Source organism: Electrophorus electricus, chromosome 17 (genome assembly GCF_041902795.1).
Source record: "Electrophorus electricus isolate QZ-2024a chromosome 17, ASM4190279v1, whole genome shotgun sequence".
Taxonomy (NCBI): domain Eukaryota; kingdom Metazoa; phylum Chordata; class Actinopteri; order Gymnotiformes; family Gymnotidae; genus Electrophorus; species Electrophorus electricus.
The window spans coordinates 5,999,936-6,020,565 of record NC_137513.1 but is presented as its reverse complement, the minus strand read 5'-3'; the positions used below and the strand labels follow the sequence as shown (position 1 = coordinate 6,020,565).

Here is a 20,630-nt window from a genome sequence, read left to right as displayed (position 1 = left end):
GCTTCCTTTGTGTCTTCCCTGCTTTGTCCTGGCCTCCCCTTCGTTTTGTGTTCCTGGAGGTTTTGAGGTCTCTGCTTTGGTGGGCTGCATTATATTCCCTTCCTTTGGCTTGGTCGCATGTGTCTTTCCTGGTTGAGTGGTGGAAGTCTTTCCTTCTCTAGTCATACCGCCAGTGTCTTGTTTGCCGGTAGTTATTTCATTATTGGTTGCGGTAGTAGTGAGGATCTCTGTGTTAACAGTAGAAATAAGACCAGAGGAAGGTGCTGTCTGATTTGTGGGGTGAGTTTGTGGTAATGTGACTCCCATTTTGGAAGAACTGATACGAGCGGGGTTATATGTTTGGGCACTGTTATCAAGCGACATCACATCTGAATGATTTCTGGCTAAAGTAGTAGCTTTGATTCCTTCGTTTTCTTGGTTCTCTGAAGAATGCTCTGTAGTCTGTATTATTGTCAGAGGATGCACCAGCACCTTTTCTACTTCTTTTGTGACAACTTCTGAAGGGCTTTTTGTTGGGCCTTTTGTGTCAGTGGAATTTGTATGGATTTGAGGCAGTGTGTGCAATATTTGATGCTTGACCAGCATTCTGCTGGCTTCCTTTGTAGTCTCCTTTGATTTAGTTTGGTTATGTTGAAGAAGGTTCTCTTTCATCCTTCCTCCTAAGGGGCCCTGAGAGAACAAATGTGAAGATGATCTGCTTTTTTCTGTAGAGAATCTTTCTATGGTGGTTTGGCCCTTTGCATGGGTCATAACTGAAATGAATTCTGAGGGTAATTTAGAAGAGGAGATGGCATTTTGAGTTGTAGACTCTGTAGCATGTTTATCTGAGTCTTGCTTAGAGGGAGAAATGTCGGTCTCTGCGTTTGTAGCTATATCTCTTATGGCTATTTTATGTCGAGTTTTCATACCCTTTTTTTCTGTGGCAGTGGAAGAGCCTTTGGTCTTTGTGGAGCTATTTAGTAGGAAGATGGCTTCTACTGTGGTTGAATTAATAGGAAGTGCACCACCATGGCTAATCTCCACCGAAGTTCCATCTAAAGCATTTGGGTATTTTATATGGGGATCTGTGGTTAAAGTGGTATATTCATCTTGAACTTGTAGGACAGTGGTAGATCCTTCAGTTATTGAAGAAAATTTGTGACTTTCAGAAGTTCCTTCATCCTGGTTGAAGGCATTTGGGCTGAGGGTTATATCACCATTTAGTTTCCATGGAAGGACCAGAACTAACAAAACTGTGCTAAAAATTGTCTTCATAATGTGCTCTTCATAGGTGATTTTGTCCTGGAAAGAAACAGTACTCTTGTAAGTTGTCTGTGATCTGTTTAGTAATTATCTGTATTTGTCATTCATCTTTGAACAACATTAATTCCTTCTAGTATTGTTCTTGCTCTTTATAGAAAGTTGCAGCAACTGTATTGTGAAATGTTCCACAGTTGTTTTCCTAATATAACAAACTAAATACCCCTTCTTTAGCAATCTGTGCCAAAACTGAACCTTTTTGTAATGTTGGAGAGGTGTGTGTGTGTGTATATAATATAATATGTATGTAAACAAAGCAGAACTGAAAATCCAAAAATGGAAATGAGTGATGTATGGTTAAACAGCTCATCTTGGCAAGCTTAGCGGTTACATACAGATAGTTCAATCACATCAGAATCCAGTCTTCTTTATGATCATGACGACATATTTCTGTGAAATAGCCTATAATGTCATAAATTTTTACTCACCAGTCTTGACATAGACGACTTTACTTATGAAGTCTAAAACATTCTTCTTTAATTAATACTTATTTAATTATCAGAATCGCTGATTAAATCCATTCACACTGTTACAACTGCATTGCCCCTCAAACCTGTCGAAAAGGGAGAGGCACTGGGTTTGCTGAATACGGAACTTGCAAGTTTGACTGACAGGAAATGAGAGCTGTGAAACTGCTGTTTGCCCCCCCCCCCACTGATCAAAATTTGAAATACGTACGCATTAGCTCTTTGTCAAACTGACCAAGTAAAAATAGTCAGATGACAAAATGCATTTAAATATTTACTGAACAGGTATATAAAAGCACTTTTCAAGGGGACTTTGGAAAAGTTGTTGTATGTAGCATGTGTGCATATAGATCAAATCAAAATTAATATCTGATTTAATTAATAAAACTTGTTTTCTTTAATCAGACCCCATTTAAAGGTGAATAGCTGTCCTCTCATACTTTTGGATCTATATAGGAAACTTAACATTAGACATCTTGGTACTTTTCTGATGCACTAACATTTTATTCATTACCAAAAAATGCAGCAACTACAGGGCTTATTCATAATTAGCATTTAGTTTTATATTGACATGGTGGAATACAATGATGAGACATTTTAAGCCTCTAGATGTGCAAACAGGAAGATGTTTGAGCAGTTTACAACTTGCCTGGTATTTGGGAAGAGCAAAAAAAAAGTGCCTATTGGTGTTGGAGACCAGTTTAATTATGTGAGAAATTCACTTTGATCCTTCTGTGTGTAAATGGGTTTCTGGTGTTAATTCTTCCCTTCTGGGTTTGGCCAAATCTCGGAATCTAATTTTAGGTTTTCATTTAAGTGCGTGTTCGTGCGTGTGCGTGTTAAACTTTTGTATACTGTGAAGCCTGATGGTAAATTGGCTGGAAAATGTATCAAGCTATGCCAAAAGATGCAATGATGAAGAAGAAGAAGAAGAAGAAGAAGAAGAAGAAGAAGAAGAATTATGAGTTTAAGAAAAGGTTAGGACTAATATATAAATTTTATTTGTGCTGAGAAAATATTGTATCCATCCATATACAATAATGTTACAATATTACATAAATCTATTTTAAATGAAGGTTAGATTCTTCCTTAAAAATGTGAATTTACACAATATTCACATTAGTGAAGTTATTTGATTAACAGTATCTATTTTACTTATAATATGGAATGCCCCAGCTGCCTCTGCACAAGTTGGGATATTAAGATAGTGACACCACCAAAGCAATTTTTTTTTTTCAACAAACCAAATCAGAAATTCTGTTCAAAACAATGAATTAGTGATTCCAGAATGACCTAACACTGTTTTATTAGCTGAGTTCATTTAAAGAGTCTTTTACAGAACAAGTATATTTCTGACATTTAAAAAATTGTTCTATGGTCCCTGTAAATGCCATAACTCAGACACGCATCATATTACTACCCTAATATTTAGTAACACTCAGTACAGACTTATATAATACAGAAAATGACCGACCCAGTTTTTAAAATCATCTGAAATGAAATTAAATGAAATGAGATGGAAAAAAAAAAAAAAAAAAAAAAAAAAAAAAAAAAGACTTTAAAACCATAAACCGCTTCCTTTAGGCACACATCTTAGATAGAGGAGGAGCACAAATTTAACTCACACCACCAGTGGCATGTTCTCCAGTTCCTTCACAGGATCTATACAGGAGTCTCTGGAGGTGGAGACCTGCATGGTACCTGGCACATTCTCTGCATCTGTATGTGCAGTGGTGCTTTGGTGCAGGGCAGCCCTCTCTGCGCTGCCCTGCGCCTCATCATCCTCCCCCTCGGTTCTGACATCCTCCAGAAGGAGGTTGGTCTCACATGGTCCCACAATGCCTCCCTCTGTTCTTTCGGTGCCCCAGTAGCCTGTCCCGCTCACCAGATCCACGTTGCTACGGGTTGGGCGCCGGACGCGGTACTGCCGCTTCAGAATGATGACCTTGCAGGTCAGCACCAAAGTAGATATTAATAGGATGAGGATGAGACCCCCAGAGGACGTGGCAACTATGAAGGCTAGCTGAGGGTCTAAGCAGATCTCTGAGCCAGTAGCAGGGGGCGCAGTACTTGGGAGTTGGGTTTGATTCTGTAAGCCATCAGTGAATGAGGACGTCTTGTTTTCCATACCTGATAAAATGCAGAAAAAGAAGAACTTATTTACATTTGGAAACAAGCCAGGGTGGCGTTCCGATTCTAAGTAATTTTGTCTCATTACTTCGAAGTTGATATGTCATCGATCATGAAATTGACAGGCAGGTATTTAATTTATGTAAATGAGTGAAGACCTATTAAGACAATTACTTTTAGCATTTTTATTTTCATACATAATACTGAATAATGCATAAAGGCATAATGATATACTCTCTCCTCTCCTGTATAATTCTAAATATATGACGTGTATAATGCATATTAATGAGTAGTGTATAATATGAATAGTGTATAATACATAAAGGCATGATGCCACACCATCTCTCCTCTCCTGTATTATTAAGTATATGAATTATTCCCTATAAATTTCTTACCATGGTTTATTCAGTTTGCAGTCATTCTATATAAATGTTGTGGAGGGATTTTTTTTTTTTTTTTTTAATTATTATTATTTTTTTTTTGGAGGCTTATCTGCATAATCAAGGCTTACCTGTTTTGCAGAGTTGTTGAATGGGGTGAATTGAAAGCTTGATTAACTTAACTGAATGCAGACAGTCTAAGATTCAAATTGCAGTTACTTCCTGCCACCTCAGTAGAGTTATTTGGGGGCCTTAAATTTAAATAGGCCTTGCTTGTAGCTGTGGAAAAAAAAAAAAACCAAAGTAGAATATAAATAGACCTGGGCTTTTCAGTTTAGATATAGATCTAAATGTAATGTCAATAAATGTACATCACAATTGTAGATGTTGTAAATTAGAAAAGGCTATTTGTCATCTAGAGTTTGTTAAATAATTACCTTAACTATGTAACCAAAATCACTTATGGGTTTTCACTCCAAATTGCTTTTGCTGTGGTTTCTGGAAATTTTATTTTGTTCAGTTTTAACCTCAAAACATTAAGTTTCTGTCTCATAGCAGTAGTTTGCTTGGAATGCAGGTTCAAGGCTGCAGTAACTTTGTGCTCCCTTTTCTTTTAGATTTAAAACAGGACAGATCAGTGGAGACCTTCTCATCTACCATGTGTTACTGACCCTCAAACCATACTATGCCAAACACTATGAAATAGTAGTGGACCTCACACATGTTGGACCTAGCAACCGCTTCAAAACAGACTTTCTCTCCAAGTGGTTTGTGGTTTTTCCAAATTTCGCCTATGAGAATGTGGCTGCAGTCTTCATCTACAACTGCAACACCTGGGTGCGGGAATACACCAAATACCATGAACGTCTGCTAACTGGACTCAAGGGGAGTAAGAAGCTGGTATTCATCGACTCGCCAGCACGTCTCGCTGAACATGTGGAGCCCGAGCAGCAGAAGCTTCCTGCAGCAACCCTGACCCTGGAGGAGGACCTCAAAGTTTTCCATACTGCACTGAAGCTGGCGCACAAGGACACCAAAGTGTCCATCAAGGTACTGATCCATAGATGATGTGGAGAAAAAGCACTCCTAATGTCAGGCTTATTCAATCTTGCCATTTTAAAGCGATGCCAATTACTGTTTGAAGATATCTTTCCAAATGGTGACTAAATATAAACTTGATTTCACAATGTATAGCTGTGAACATTTGAGGGCTGAAAGCTTTTGAATATCTCTTGCCAACTGTCCTTGCGTTTTTCCATCCAGGTGGGCTCCACAGCTGTGCAGGTGACATCTGCTGACCGCACCCGCGTCCTGGGCCAGTCTGTTTTCCTCAACGACATCTACTACGCATCTGAGATTGAGGAGATCTGCCTCGTGGATGAGAACCAGTTTACGCTGACCATCGCCAACCAGGGCACACCCCTCACCTTCATGCACCAGGAGTGTGACGCCATAGTGCAGTCCATCATCCACATCCGCACGCGCTGGGAGCTCTCGCAGCCCGACTCCATCCCCCAGCACACTAAGATCAGGCCCAAAGACGTGCCCGGCACCCTGCTCAACATCGCCCTCCTCAACCTGGGCAGCTCTGACCCCAGCCTGAGGTGAGAGGCAACTGTGGTCAGTGCGAAAGGTTGAAGGCAACCGTTCCCTGGAGCTTGGTCTTTGATAGTCAGGGATGAATGGTCCAATGCATCTTGCAGCTCTTATTGTAACAATAGATCTATTATTAGCAGGCTTCTGTCTTTGTTTTGAGCTGATTAGAAATGCTGATAGTGTTCTTGTGTCTTTAGTTCAGCTGGGGAGCACTTGACCTTGCCATCTTTGGGACAGTGGAAAAATTAGATAACTTGAGACCCAAGAACCTGTGACATCTTTAGTTTAATATTTCTTTACAGTTTACACAGTAAACTACCATTTCTAGAGACCTCTTCATACATGACACTGATGGTGATGATCTTGGCATAACAAAATGTTTTGGTGCCATCACCAGGTCTGCCGCATACAACCTGCTGTGCGCCTTAACTTGCACCTTTAACCTCAAGATTGAAGGACAGCTCCTTGAGACATCTGGTTTATGCATCCCTGCCAACAACACACTGTTTATCGTGTCCATCAGTAAGACTCTAGCAGCCAATGAACCCCATCTCACCCTGGAGTTTCTGGAAGAATGCATCTCTGGATTCAGCAAGTCAAGTCAGTGCTAAACACATGCCAAATTCACAACACATTCATACTCAAACACACATGCATACATTTGTCATACACAAACCGACACATTCTCACCCTGAAAGTCTGACACACTCGACCTCAACATGCTAGACCCCATTTTGAGCCAATTACATTTTTTCTCTCGTCTTTGTCCTTTGTATGGTTGCAGGTATCGAACTGAAGCACCTGTGTCTGGAATACATGACCCCTTGGCTGCGAAACCTAGTGCGCTTCTGCAAGCACAACGATGATGCCAAGCGTCAGCGCGTCACTGCCATTTTGGACAAGCTCATCACCATGACGATCAATGAGAAGCAGATGTACCCCTCCATCCAGGCCAAGATCTGGGGCAGCCTAGGCCAGGTCTGTTTCCACTTGTTGCAAATGCAGCCCCCAGGGTCAAAGTACTTTTTTGTAGAGCTCAGATCTGATCTTGGTCTTCTAGACAGAGCTGATGAAAAAAAGTCTTTACAACTCGAGTTAAGAGGCACAAGTGACTCTAAATTGGACTCTTGTCTTCTGTCTTTTAGATATCAGACCTGCTCGACGTGGTGCTGGATAGCTTCATAAAGACCAGTGCTACTGGGGGCCTAGGATCTATTAAAGCTGAAGTAATGGCTGATACTGCAGTTGCTCTTGCCTCAGGAAATGTTAAATTGGTGTCAAGTAAGGTGGGTTTTGGGTACAAAGCTAACATGGTTGAATGTTTAGTGAATATAGCTTGCCATCAAAGAACTTAGTCATGCTAGCTAGAGCAAAACATGCTATTTAAATGGTTGGTTGTTAATCTTTGGTCACAAAAGCCTCACTGTTAAATGATGTTTTAATTTAATGTTTTCAACAAACTATGCTGTTATCATATGACCTAGATATACCTTATCTTAAGGGAACTTGGACACATCATTTCGTAACATGACGAAGACAGGTTTACCCCATAACCCTACCAACCCTCCCTGAAATGGAGGCTGACTTACTTTTGCAGTTGCTTCCCTTTTATTCTCTGAAACCATTTCTCTTGCAGCTTCACTGATCTTATCCAGCCTCGCTCTGCTACTCCATTATCTCAAACGCTTGCTCCCAATTCGTACATGCACACGCTCTGACAAATACACCCAGTGCACCAGCCCGTCACTCTCTCCTATTATATGAACCACTGTTAGTCATTACAGTGAATAGACATCATTGTCAGGCAGTCCAGCACAATGGTGACCCCCTCTGATTTAAAATCCACTAACCTCAAGTGTCTCGGGCATCATGGTCCTCGAGTAAATCAGCGAAGACTATAGGATTTGGCTGCTTAGATACTGATCTCCATTTGCCCAATTTGGCTATATTTTCAAGGTCAAAGCTACACTGAATGGGTGCCGAGCCTTGTTTGTCTAGCATGTGCCAGCCGCAGCTGATGTCACAACATGCCAGTCCGGGAGCACAAGGGCAGGCTTTGTCTAGTCGTTGCATCTGCCTTCTCGCCTTCTCGCACAACATTGGGGCTCAGAGGTCAAACCCAGACCCAAACATGACCTTACTGAGGAGGTCGTAAGCCTCCAGAGAGTGACGGTTAGGTACATGACGCACAGAGGGAAAATGAAGATGACAGAAGGCACATTGTAACAGACCTAATAATTTTTCAAATTACAACTTGAAACCACATATTTTTTTTTTTTTTTTTTTTTAAATAAGAGCAAGAATTTGTTGGCTGTTTTTATATGTAACTTTATTCTGAGTTCCAGTATAAGTACTCAGAAGATAAAATTATTTGAATTTGTTGGTAAGGTTGAAAATGGCATCTTTTATGGGCGCTCTTGCCAATGGAAATTTCTGGCCGGAGTTGTTCATTCTGGCACACATTGCAGTGCTCCTGTCCATGCCAAAGTTACTCCAGCACCACCTCCTGCTCTTCCACCTCCCTGCCTCCTGTCCGCAGGTGATTGGCCGCATGTGCAAGATCATCGACAAGACGTGCCTGTCGCCCACACCCACGCTGGAGCAGCACCTCATGTGGGATGACATCGCCATCCTGGCACGCTACATGCTCATGCTGTCCTTCAACAACTCGCTGGACGTGGCCACACACCTGCCCTACCTCTTCCACGTAGTCACGCTGCTGGTGGCGACGGGGCCGCTGTCCCTGCGAGCCTCCACCCACGGCCTCGTCATTAATATCATCCACTCGCTCTGCACCTGCTCGCAGCTCAACTTCAGCGGTGAGGGAGAGTGTATAATTTGGATGCCAAGCTGATTAGAATAAACATTCTAAAAGGAGTTTTCTTTCTGCAGCCATCTTGATGAGTTTGCGTTGTTGTGTGCCACATATCTGTTCAGTGAATCACGATTCCCGATATACAGGTTTGCCATCGCCCAGCTTGTTGTCATCTTCATTTAGTAGTGGTAAATCCGGATGACTGCACAGGGCACCTGGATTGCTAGCATGTAGCGCAATTTGGAGCTGTGCTGCTTTACTGCTCCCAAAATATCCTCACTCACTGAACCTGGTAATTAACTGACAAGGGAAGTGGGGTGTGCTCATGCAAGAAAACAACCCAAGTGTGCAGGCCTCAGGCCCTGTAGGATTGGCGCATGACTCTCTCGCCCAAGAGTGGCAAAACCTCTACAGCATCATATTGCAAGTCCAGTCACCTTGACCGGACTGCCAGATGACCCTGGAGACGGTTAACCATGCTTGTGGCTCTTTGGCCTGCAGAGGAGACGAAGCAGGTGTTGCGGCTGAGCCTGACCGAGTTCTCCCTGCCCAAGTTCTACCTGCTCTTCGGCATCAGCAAGGTGAAGTCGGCCGCCGTCATCGCCTTCCGCTCCAGCTACCGAGACCGCTCCTTCTCGCCGGGCTCCTACGAGAGGGAGACGTTCGCCCTCTCCTCCCTGGAGACGGTCACGGAAGCCCTGCTGGAGATCATGGAGGTCAGTCGCTGCTGGTGCCCTGCACAACAGATTGTTGGGCGTCTGTAAACTGTGCCGTTTTTTGTGTTCTTTGGATGCCGTCTTGCTTGTACACCGTACTTGTCAAATGTGAAGTATAACCGGGCATTTCTTGGACTAATCTGTCTGTGCTGACTTCTCTGACTGTGTCCCCTCCTCAGGCTTGTATGAGAGACATTCCTGCATGCAAGTGGCTGGACCAGTGGACAGAGTTGGCTCAGAAGTGTGTAAAAGTTTGCTATTTATTTATTTATTTATTTTTGTCCCCCTCCTCTCCATAGCCAACTTATGCAATTTATAAAATTAGTTGTTCTTATGTTTGTTTTGCTCACATTCTCTCAGTGTCTCATCACCGACTATATATCTTGGGTTAGGTTTGCGTTCCAGTATAATCCATCCCTTCAGCCACGGGCGCTGGTGGTGTTTGGCTGCATCAGTAAGCGCATCACGCACGGCCAAATCAAACAGATCATCCGGATTCTCAGCAAAGCCAGTCCCCTGCTCAGCATCGACCGGGTGGGTGGCGTCCCTCACCTTGCCCACCCTGATTGTGAACCAAATCAGATGAAGACCTTTTTAGCTTTTTATGTTTGCATATTCTTTGACCTGTTCTGTTGGTGTTTAGTGTTTACCTAAGAGATTAGTTAATATTCTTGCTTTCTCATTTTAAACGGCAGTTCAGGTGTGGCGCTTGTAAACTGTATTTTAAATTTTGCACACCAAATTACGCTTTCATTGCAATGATTATTGTATTTTACATCAGTACAAAATGCTCTCCCAATGCCCTTCTCTAAATTTTGCTGAGTCACTTCTTGTCATGCTTTTAGAAGAACTCCCCCTCCAGCATGTATGGCTCTGCAAACTCGTTCTCCCTCTCTGGGAGGTGTGTGTGTGTGTGTGTGTGTGTGTGTGTGGAGTGCAGGGGAGCCAACCGCAGGGCTGCTCGCACGCCTGCACCCATATGGCCTCTGCTGGACAGCCTGATTTAACACACTTCCTCTGCAGGGCCTGGAGAGCTGCTTAAAGGGGCCAGATAACTACAATAGCCAGGTCCTCATCGAGGCCACAGTCATCGCACTCACCAAGCTGCAGCCCCTCCTCAGACAGGTACTGTGCTGCCTGAGTGCATAGACACTTGCCTAACTGCAGCATAAACTGCGAGCAGAAATGAGTGAGGTGTGTTGGACCTCTCCAGGAAGTCGAGATTGAAATGTGGGTGTGTAGAAAGTGCAGAAAGTGGTGTGCGATGCAGGACTGACTCAATACAGTGCGTGCGTCCATGTGTCTAGGACTCTCCAATGCACAAGGCCCTGTTCTGGGTGGCAGTGGCAGTGCTGCAGCTGGATGAGGTGAATCTCTACTCTGCAGGGACAGCATTGTTGGAACAAAACCTGCACACACTAGACAGCCTACGGGTGTTTAATGACAAGGTACTGAACATACACCTGCACACAAAGTACATAATCCATTTCCTTCTGCTGATTTCTAGTGTGTATTTAATTACAGTAGCATTTGTTGTGGTTGAGCATTGAATGTATCCCTTGGGCATAGAGTTTATTGCAGTGTGGTGAGTCTTTTCATGCCCTTGCCTAGAGTCCTGAGGAGGTGTTCATGGAGATCCGGAAGCCTCTCGAATGGGACTGTAAACAAATGGACCATTTTGTGGGCCTCAACTTCAATTCCAACTTTAATTTTGCTCTAGTGGGCCATCTCCTGAAAGGTGAACATGAATACTGGGAAACAACCAACCATCTAACCTGAAGTCACTCCATGAAGAAATAGATTGATCAGAGTGTCTGGTGGTGGTTTTACTGGTGTTTGTCAGACACGTTTTCTGTTGTTCAGGAGCTTTTGTTAATAGTGATGTGATGATGCTGCTCCTCTTCCATGTCTCCTCTGATGTCCTTTTGTCTGAAGGTTACAGACACCCGTCATCTGCCACGGTAGCCAGGACTGTGCGCGTCCTTCACACACTCTTGGGTCTTGTGGGTAAACACCGCAACTGTGACAAGTTTGAAGTGAACACTCAGAGCGTGGCCTACCTGGCAGGTGAGGGATGTCAGAAAACTCAAACTGAACATGCTGTATCCACTCTGACGTGCTTTGACTGACTGTATTGCTTTCATTAACCTCTGCGCGTGTCTGTGTTTTCGTGTAGCTTTGCTCACGGTCTCGGAGGAGGTCCGCAGCCGTTGCAGTCTCAAGCACAGGAAGTCTTTGCTGCTCTCAGATGTTGCCATGGAGAACTTCCCTGTGGACACACATTCAGTTTACCATCCTGAGACTGGATGCAGGTGACATCATCAGCTTCCTTTCACTTCTGCCTTTCTTGTTTGCTACTCCCACGAGTATTAAATAGGAATAGGCCGCTAGGCAGTGTTTCGGGGAATGTTTAACCAGTTATCCAATTGATGCCAGGATGTTTTTACATTCTGTGTATTTGCAATGTTTCCAATTTGCACATGACTACACTGTTAAATTATATGGTGTGATTTTATATTCTTCTGGCAGAAAGACACAGCAGTTATGATGGTGATGCATTTCAAAGGTGTTTCAGTCTCTTGCCTGCAGGGGGGATCCTGTTGTTCTGTAGGTGATTCTTCTAGATATTTGCAGATATTTCATCTACAAGCCACATCTCCTAAAGCTCGGTATGGGATGATATCTCAAGATTCTCTCGGGATATGAAATTTTATGCTTCCCAGCCAGTTTCTCGGCGCTCGTGCTGTTGATCCTCCAGTGCGATTATTTCCATTTCCTGCGGCACCTCTCTTCATCTGCAGCACCGTGCTGCTTCAGTTTTGTTCAGAGCTTGGTTTCCTGTTGAAGCTTAAACCTCTGACTCGGGCTCACATCCCGTTCTCGTGTCATGACAGGCCGCTCAAGGAGAGTCAGCCGTGGACCTCGCCCAAGGTGTCTGAGCGTTATCTGGCGGCGTACTACCCGGCGGCAGGCCAGACCAGCCCCCGCACACGCAAGTCCATGAGCGTGGACATGGGGCAGCCTTCACAGGCCAACGCCAAGAAACTGCTGGGTAAGGGAGAGCCAAGAAAATGAACAATGTAACGGCTCTGGAACCATTTTTGAAATATTTAATTTAAGCATTTGTAAAGCCCATTATTGTTTTTACTTTTATGTAACTATGCAGAAAGAATAAGATCATTAAAATGGCATATGGATAAATGTATGAAAATGTGTCCTTTGCTTCCCTGTGTGCAGCTATGTAGGCCTGTTTCTCAGGATTCAATCAAACAGTGATGATGAATGGAGATTTAAGTCTATTTTTGTGTTTGTTAGACCAGTATAAGACTTAATCACTGTGTGTCATCCGGGCCTCATGTATGTCTGCTAGAGAACTATGAATAGAAGCCTGTATTGGATTTCCGCATTTGTTCTTTTTCCTAGGCACCCGGAAGAGTTTTGACCATTTGATATCTGACTCCAAAGCACCAAAAAGGCCAGAGATGGAGTCAGGCATCACCACTCCTCCCAAGATACGGCGCGTGGCTGAGAATGACTATGACATTGGTAAGACTCTCCAAAGGCTCCACCAGGTCACTAAATATGGCTGTATTCTGGATTTGTGCATTAATGATAATGGAGCTGTGTGTTATTCCAAAGTAGTGGTGGATTGACTCTTGGCGTGCTCCATATCACTCTAGAGACCCAGCGGCTAGCCAACTCCCACCTGCGCAAGGTCTCTGTGTCCGAGTCCAATGTGCTGCTTGACGAGGAGGTGCTCACTGACCCAAAGATCCAGACCCTCCTCCTCACTGTGCTGGTGAGAACCTCCAGTCTTCTCCACTTACCTCTCACCGCTCCATCTTTCCTGTCTGCTCTGTTCTTTCTCAGCCGTATGTGTAACTAATAGGTTTACTCAGCTAGTTTCTTCCATGCTAGTTCAAGACGCAAATGGTATGAGGGCTCATTTAAAAGTACACTTGAAATCTGCTCTGTTTTGCTAATGACATTTGTTGCAAAAGCTTTGGGTTGTACGTAATGGGCAGTGAGTTTCATAAGGTTTCCTTTATGTTCCAGGCCACTCAAGTGAAGTACTCCACTGATGAATTTCACCAGCGGATCCTGTACGAGTATTTGGCAGAAGCGAGTGTGGTCTTCCCAAAGGTGTTCCCAGTGGTGTAAGTGCCCCGGGCCAATGTCTTTATCCGTGTGACGCAGCAGATCCAGCCAGGCCTCAGGGAACGTGTGTGAGTGTGTGTGAGTGTGTGTGTGAGTGTGTGTGTGAGTGTGTGTGTGTGTGAGTGTGTGTGAGTGTGAGTGTGTGTGTGTGTGAGTGTGTGTGTGTGTGTGAGTGTGTGTGTGTGTGTGTGTGAGTGTGTGTGTGAGTGTGTGTGTGAGTGTGTGTGTGAGTGTGTGTGTGAGTGTGTGTGTGTGTGTGTGTGTGTGGACGAGGAAGGGGCCTTTGGAGAGGGCTCTGCCAGCAAAGAGAAGGCATTATGGGTGTCGACCAGGTCGCACGGAAGTAGAGTACTTGCATTCAAGCGTTCATGTGCTTGAACTGACTGGGTTGAGCATTTTGCGTTAACTGGTGCTTTCGGCTTTTGTTGAAGGGGGGGTTTCTTGTAGAAGCCCCATACAGCCCATCAAAAATGGCGCTTCACAAGTACCTTAGTTTTTCTCATCTGATGTGTTGTTGTTGTATACAGTTGCTGTAACTATTTACAGGATACCCTTAATGTGGCAATTACGCATGCTATATTTACTGAGGTGAGAGTTCCTAGCCAAGCTATTAGGCCCTTGTGTTCATTCATTTTGCATTTGTCATGCAAAAGTCTATGAATACACTGTGAGGAAAATGTAAAAAACAGATGTAAAGCTTCAACAGAGTAATGGTAAGCAATGTTCCATACATCTCCGAGGTGTTTAGTATGCATCAATCAACATTCACTGTGTTTCACATATTCAGTATGCATCAGACATGCACAGGTTCAGGCGCGTAATGCACCGATTTTCACCTGTGTTGCAGGCACAATCTGTTGGACTCCAAGATCAGCACCTTGCTGTCCATGTGCCAGGACCCCAACCTCCTCAACCCCGTGCACAGCATTGTTCAGAGCGTGGTGTACCACGAGGAGTCTCCGCCGCAGTACCAGCCCTCCTGTCTGCAGAGTAAAATACCCATCCTCCTTCATTCATCTCCTCCACCCCGCCTGTTTCTGACTGGGTTTATCATTTATTCTATTCCTTGTCCTTCTCTCTGTTTCATTGATTGTATTAGCCATGGGAAAATGGCTTCTTGTGAAAAAATTTGATGATTCTCATGCATGTGCACCAAGGCTGCTACCTCTTATAAATAAACAAATAGTTGTGTATCCTAATTAAGAAATGGCAATATAGTTCTCACAGTAGAAAGGATGGGTTAAACAATTCTTGGTTTAAAATTAAACCAATTTAATGGCTGTTTCAGTGCAAGGCCTTGCTGTGCTGACCATGTTATTTCTCTTCCTCTCTCTCGCTCTCTTGGTCTCTCTTGCTGCTCGGCTGTCACCTCTCCCTCTCTGACAGGCTTTGGTTTTAATGGACTCTGGCGGTTTGCCGGCCCCTTCTCTAAGGTATGATTAAACGTCCTCATGTTTGCCTTGTTTGTTTGTCCTCGGGCAGTGCAGGCAGGAAATTAAGCGTGCTAAGCAGTAGCTTCCCCAGCGAGGCGGGTGGGGGGTCTGCAGCCTGCAGTAATCGAGCAACACGTCTGGGCGCTGTGTGGCTCTCCCAGGTTTGCCCCGCCTCGCCTGCCCCTCCTTCCCATCTCTGCTCTTCCCTGTGCCCTACAGGCACCAGAGGCTTTGCCCTGTTTTAACTGAAGGCAGTCCGAAGGACTTTCCAATTTTATCAAGAGCCCCAGGACCAGTGATTAGCTGTTCTTCAGCAATGTCAAGTGTTCAGCTGCTTTTGATTAGTGCAATTGCCTGCTCTCCCGCTTGCAGCAAACCCAAATCCCAGATTACGCCGAGCTGGTGGTGAAGTTTCTGGATGCTCTGATTGACACCTACCTTCCGGGTATTGAAGAAGAAGGAGGGGAGGAGTCCCAGCGAACGCCCACCTCTCCGTACCCGCCCAGTGTTCAGAGCCAGCTCAGCATCACGGCCAACCTCAACCTGTCCAACTCCATGACCTCACTAGCGACCTCGCAGCACTCACCAGGTCAGGAGTTGCACATGTGCAGACATACAAGGATGCCCGTGCATAACCGTAATCACTTTCTCTACAGTCGTGCTACATTTACTTTTTCTCCTGAGCTTATGCACAAAACAGTGAGAGCTCACGTCCTTTGTCACATGTACCGAACTTGTCAATGTCACAGTAGTTTACCAAAGGAAAGTGTGATGCTTACAAATGGCTAAGTGCTGAACTTGCATGATCCTTTCTTATCTCTGTATCTTCATTAACCTCATTGCGCTCTTTCTCCTATATGTGCGACATCCTGTCAATTCAGAAGGCCCTGTAGTTTATAGACGGTCCCCGACTTTGTCCTATGCCAGGACAGCAGAAGAGATGCCACCGAAAACTGCTGGTACAAGCCTGAACTATAGAGCTGTGATGGGCAATTAAAGTCCAGTTCTATAGTTTGCAGACTTTGGTAACTGATTTAAGTGCCTACTGTCTATACTTTGCTTTATGTGGTGGTAGTAACAGCTGCAGTGAGCAGCAAAGGATAGATGTTTGAACTTAAACGAATGTCCCCATAATTAGCTAAATGATATATGTATTGTTCTTTGATTTGATAATAGAATTAATAGTAATTCAAATAAAATGAAATAAAATCAACTGTTCTCCTTGGTTTCTACTAATTTTAGCTGTTTAATTGAGCAACAATTAATGAATCATTCAAACTGGTTAATGGTGCCAGTTAGCTGTAGTAGCAGTCTTTCTGTATTCATGCATCAAGATCATATGAGCCATCATTTTTATATTTTTCTGTTTCTTCCATTCATTGTATTTTTTTTTGTGTTTTTGCTCTTTGAGTTGTCACTCATGTCTGCTTTCTTTTCCGTGTGTGCGTGCGTTCGAAGCCTCTCTGCCTTGCTCTAAGTCGGCTGCGTTTCCACCACACCTCGGCCTTCCAGGTATTCCTCTCCCTGCTGCTGACAGCTGACGCTACATTTCCCTTTGCCGCTGACCTAGCTTGTGCTTCCCTGTCATTAGAAATGTTTTTGTAGCATTTAGAGGGGGAAAGCTGGTCGTGGGGGTAGAAAAGAGTGGCACTAGTCTGCAGGAACTGCAGCCCTGTAAGGACCCTGTAAAAAAACAAAAACATAGGATGTCATTGGGATGATAAAGCATCCCCCCCCCCCCCTTTTTCTTTTTTTTCCTCTGTTGTGAGTTGGTGTGGACCTGAGCAAGACCCTTTTCTCATGGCAACACTCGTTGAGTCTTGAGCCACCTTCTGGTTGATGCTGGAATATAATTAGTATGACTTGATGTGTCAGAGACGGATGGAGGATAGGAATGAAAAGACTTCATGATTTTATTTTATTTATTTTTTTTCATGATTTTTACTGTTTACTGTTCTACACTGATACGCTATTATACATAAGACATTTTGGTGATCCTGTGAAGAAATGTCAAATGTAATATCTATATTGATGGATTCAAATCCTGTTTATATTTGGCATAAGCTTATTGATTCCCTCAAAATCAAATTTAACTATTAAATTATCTGTGTAGGTAAATGTGACTGTCATAATGGGGCAAAGAAGCAGTGTAGTAAACCCTGAAGTGTTTGCAGGTGAAAATGATGGCAACATCTGGCTAGATTTGGAAGGCATGTGTTCTGACGTTTCCTTTCTTCCACAGGTATCGATAAGGAGAATGTGGAGCTGTCGCCGACCACGAGCCTGTGCGGCAGCGGACGAGCCAGGCACGGCTCGGCCAGCCAGGTGCAGAAGCAGCGCAGCGCGGGCAGCTTCAAGCGCGCCAGCATCAAGAAGATCGTCTGAGCGGGCATGACCGCAGTGACTCCGCCCCTTCTCCACACGCCATGTGCCCGCTGCTCTGTCTCCCAGCCTGAGAAGGTTCCCCGCGGAGAAGAACCGCTTTTAGTTCCAGCTTAAATTTCTTGTTTGTTGCGGAAACCTTGGAAAGGAAACGCCAGAGTCCCGTTTCCCCCCCCCCCCCCGTACGTTTGCATGTGTGCAACGGTGAGCGGTGAGACTGAGCTGAGCTTGCCCTGAAACTCTCAGCGCCTGCGGTTCGAGGTTGACCCGAGGTGACGCTTTGACAGCTGCGCGACGAAAAAGACTCTGCAAACCTGAACACGTCCGTGGTTCGCACTCTTTTCTCTGCCAGCTTCCGGCTCCCACTGTGAAGGTCAGGGGGGTCGGAGGGATGCCACGCGGTTAGACACTGTCTGCTACTGGAATCATCAGCACCAGCAGGTGATGACACACACAATACAACAAGGCATTGAAAGGAATTTGAGATTGTGAGAGTGAACAGTAAAGACCTAATGTATGTAAAAGCAGGGACTGACTAACAACCACTACAACTCCTGACCAAAACTGACTGTGGATAAAGATGGCCTCAGAATCAGGACTGACCTGAATACAGTTGTCCCGGATAGGTTCTGGGAAGTGAATCAGCGGGTCATTGGAGAACCCGATATCCACAGGCTGGACTGAGATCGGATGTCATTCTGATACCGAGCAGATGTATATATGCAGGTGATGACGACGGTGGTGGTGGTGGTGGTGGTAATCACACATTTTGGGTTGCTGTTTTGTCTATTGTGTGCCTTTTTGTCAAGATTATCAGCTGTGTATAGTTTGTAAGATAAGATGAGGAAGGGAGAAAAACAGGTACTATTATAGAGAAATGTTCTTTACATATACATATGTCTATACATTGCTGCACTGTCTTAAAAAAAGGTATCCTATGAACTTCAAATATATAAGTATCATTACTTGATGCATTTACTGTAGATATTTATTCTGTGAAGGTAAATGACTCAAAATTTAATTGAAGGTATCTCTTATAATCACTGTTTATTGTCTTATAACCATGTCATTCAAATATCACAATAATACTGACAGATTTCTATGATGACAATTGAGAGCTTTTGGTGGGATTGAGGTTGGAGTCATAGTAGTGATGACACCAGTAATATCAAATTATTTCAGTTTATATGCATTTATATGGTATTTTGTCGGTTTAATATGTGTCTAAAGGCGCAAGTATAGACAAAGTGGTATTTGTGTGCAGCATTGCTGAATGTTACTGTATTGTCACAAAGCACATGGCAAAGCCAATGGTATAGGAAATCAAATTCCTGTATGCCCAGAGGGAGGCATAGTAACATTGCATAAAAGGGTACATCACAGTAAAGAGGCAAGTTAGGATGTGAGTTTGGGTGGAGGATGCCAACATTTGTTCTTTTGTGACCATGTATAGGTTTACCATGTTTATGTGCATTAATAACTTTTTTTCTCTTGTTTTTGATGCTATTTGTAAGTTAGGGTTTTTGCTTGCATGTACTTGCTGCATGCTGCTTTATGTCCCCACACTATGGAAACAAATTTGCTGTTTATTTACATTTTCCACAAAATGCCACTACAGTGGGGGCTCCGTATAATGGTCCTGACATTTTTGCTGATTATGTGCAATATTCCCCAATCTGTTCTTTATTTGCCCACTTTTTCCCTAAGAAGAAAAGGTGAAAATGATTGCTGTAGAGCACTGTATCTGTGATGACTAATCTAAGAAGTTAGGTTTTATAAACTAGCACTACAAAAGAACACCTATCAATTGCATAGAACATTACATTTACATGAAAAAATCAGCTATAATATTTAGGTTGTTTTTTTGTTTTTTGTTTTTTTCTTCAACCACTATATGCTATCTTTTAACCACTCTATCTCTTAAGAATGAATTACCTTAAAAGGTTCATGTACGTTAGTTGGTTCATGGTGGTCCTATAATCAAGTAGCAATGTCTAATGGTTTGCTCTTGGAAATGGGACCAAATCTGTCTAGCCTTAATTTGGTCAGTTTGTCATCTTCATTATTTTAATATCTGTTACTGTACCCTATTGTTTAACTGCAGGTTTATTATAGTATTTATAGTCTTTATTGATGGTTTTGCAGAGATGTTGTCTTGCTTATGTTGGCAGTTTGGCAGGATTCTGATACTCTAAACATTCTGATACTCTAAATGCAAAAGGACAAGTTACCGAGCAGTTTTTAATAAGGTTAGAAACATTTTTTTTAAAACACCTCTACTCTGTGAACTGAGGTAGGTAAGGATATTTCTAATATCCAAGTTGATATTCTGTCTCAGTCTTTTTTTCAGTTACGCATTCATATATTCCATACACTGAAGGTAAGGTACACAGCTAAATTTAATTACTGTTCTCAGGATATACAGTAGTAATATCTGAAGCTATTGATGTGGGTACAGCCTGCACAGCAGTTTATTAGGAGCATGCTTGTCTGCATTATGACGAGATGATGTCTTGCTCATTTTTCTTTGCAATTTGTGGTTAAGGAACACTGCATTTATTTTATAATAGAAAACTGCATTGGTCTGAAGCATTTATCACATTTAATTGCACCAATCATCTGTAAACAGCACATTTGTCATCTGTAAATATTTTTGTGTAAAATTGGAAGTTATGATTGTAAATATGACATTGTATTGCTTTTTTTTTTGTAAAGCAGTTAGTTGCTGTACATGTATAACATGATTTAATTATACTTGTGTTCATAATAAAAGTTGTTCACTACCCTGTCACAGTGATATCAACATGCAATAAGTTTAAACAAAAATGTTTCCAGTTGTGTTTACAGTTCTAGCTATTGTATAGGTTTTAGGCTCCCAATAGTAAATTGATTTGAAGACCGAGTGAGGGGGCTAATTCTGGTAGTTTTAAGATACCGGTTACCGTCAACCTCCTTTGTAAATAATTAATAATCATTTGAAGAATAATCCAGTGTGTTTTTAAGATTTGTCTGCCACATCTATAGTGCATGGTGAACTACCATGGAGAACAATTTTGATGCATTCTCTGTACTTGGAAAAGCACATAAGACCTGTTGATTCAAAACACTTCTAATAGAACCCCAAGGGACGTTCTTGCAAGGTTTCCTTCCGCCATTACGTATCTAGTAGAAGCGTTGTTCAAGTCAATGCTTTTTGTTTTCTACAGAGAATTTCATCAAAATTGTCTGTGTTAATCAACCATATGCTACAAATG

The 20,630-nt window shown here is 43.1% G+C and overlaps 2 protein-coding genes and 1 non-coding gene across 17 annotated transcripts in view; 1 reads left to right on the top strand and 2 right to left on the bottom strand.

Moving 5' to 3' along the window:
- Positions 1-20,167, top strand: part of nf1a (neurofibromin 1a) — a 52,884-nt gene extending 32,717 nt beyond the window's left edge. For 4 of the 11 annotated variants that reach the window (XM_035534018.2, XM_081700292.1, XM_035534022.2 and 1 more), the window contains 24 exons: positions 4,894-5,326; positions 5,540-5,880; positions 6,270-6,472; positions 6,657-6,850; positions 7,018-7,158; positions 8,412-8,691; positions 9,189-9,403; positions 9,583-9,644; positions 9,796-9,937; positions 10,427-10,528; positions 10,711-10,851; positions 11,015-11,141; positions 11,339-11,470; positions 11,580-11,715; positions 12,298-12,455; positions 12,827-12,949; positions 13,084-13,202; positions 13,460-13,560; positions 14,409-14,551; positions 14,948-14,994; positions 15,367-15,583; positions 15,876-15,953; positions 16,453-16,506; positions 17,237-20,167. In XM_035534018.2, the coding sequence (XP_035389911.2) occupies positions 4,894-5,326; positions 5,540-5,880; positions 6,270-6,472; positions 6,657-6,850; positions 7,018-7,158; positions 8,412-8,691; positions 9,189-9,403; positions 9,583-9,644; positions 9,796-9,937; positions 10,427-10,528; positions 10,711-10,851; positions 11,015-11,141; positions 11,339-11,470; positions 11,580-11,715; positions 12,298-12,455; positions 12,827-12,949; positions 13,084-13,202; positions 13,460-13,560; positions 14,409-14,551; positions 14,948-14,994; positions 15,367-15,583; positions 15,876-15,953; positions 16,453-16,506; positions 17,237-17,379 (3,832 nt within the window). In that variant the 3' untranslated portion in view covers positions 17,380-20,167. Of the gene's footprint in view, positions 1-4,893; positions 5,327-5,539; positions 5,881-6,269; positions 6,473-6,656; positions 6,851-7,017; positions 7,159-8,411; positions 8,692-9,188; positions 9,404-9,582; positions 9,645-9,795; positions 9,938-10,426; positions 10,529-10,710; positions 10,852-11,014; positions 11,142-11,338; positions 11,471-11,579; positions 11,716-12,297; positions 12,456-12,826; positions 12,950-13,083; positions 13,203-13,459; positions 13,561-14,408; positions 14,552-14,947; positions 14,995-15,366; positions 15,584-15,875; positions 16,020-16,452; positions 16,507-17,236 lie in introns of all 11 variants that reach the window. The other 7 variants (XM_035534023.2, XM_081700295.1, XM_035534024.2 and 4 more) reach the window with 5 other exon arrangements.
- On the bottom strand, positions 143-1,975 carry LOC113584517 (uncharacterized). The gene is made up of 2 exons (XR_014117927.1): positions 1,728-1,975; positions 143-1,281 (listed from the first exon to the last, which is right to left on the bottom strand). It is a non-coding gene; the product is annotated as an uncharacterized LOC113584517 (transcript).
- LOC145651841 (uncharacterized) lies at positions 2,745-8,404 on the bottom strand. 5 transcript variants are annotated; one of them, XR_014117923.1, is made up of 4 exons: positions 7,723-8,378; positions 7,462-7,625; positions 4,408-4,555; positions 2,745-3,896 (listed from the first exon to the last, which is right to left on the bottom strand). XR_014117923.1 is itself a non-coding variant. In XM_081700298.1 (2 exons), exon 2 carries the CDS (start codon positions 3,892-3,894, stop codon positions 3,388-3,390), a length of 507 nt encoding a protein of 168 aa, XP_081556424.1. In that variant the 5' UTR covers positions 3,895-3,896; positions 7,723-8,376; the 3' UTR covers positions 2,745-3,387. The 5 variants fall into 5 exon arrangements, 1 of the variants encoding a protein (XP_081556424.1); XR_014117925.1 differs by lacking the exon at positions 4,408-4,555 and having other exon boundaries at positions 7,723-8,404; XR_014117924.1 differs by lacking the exon at positions 7,462-7,625 and having other exon boundaries at positions 7,723-8,367.
- Positions 20,168-20,630: the final 463 nt, after the last annotated feature.

Excerpts from the sequence above, each read along its gene's own strand:
- LOC145651841 (XM_081700298.1), bottom strand. The coding sequence starts at position 3,894 with ATGGAAAACAAGACGTCCTCATTCACTGATGGCTTACAGAATCAAACC.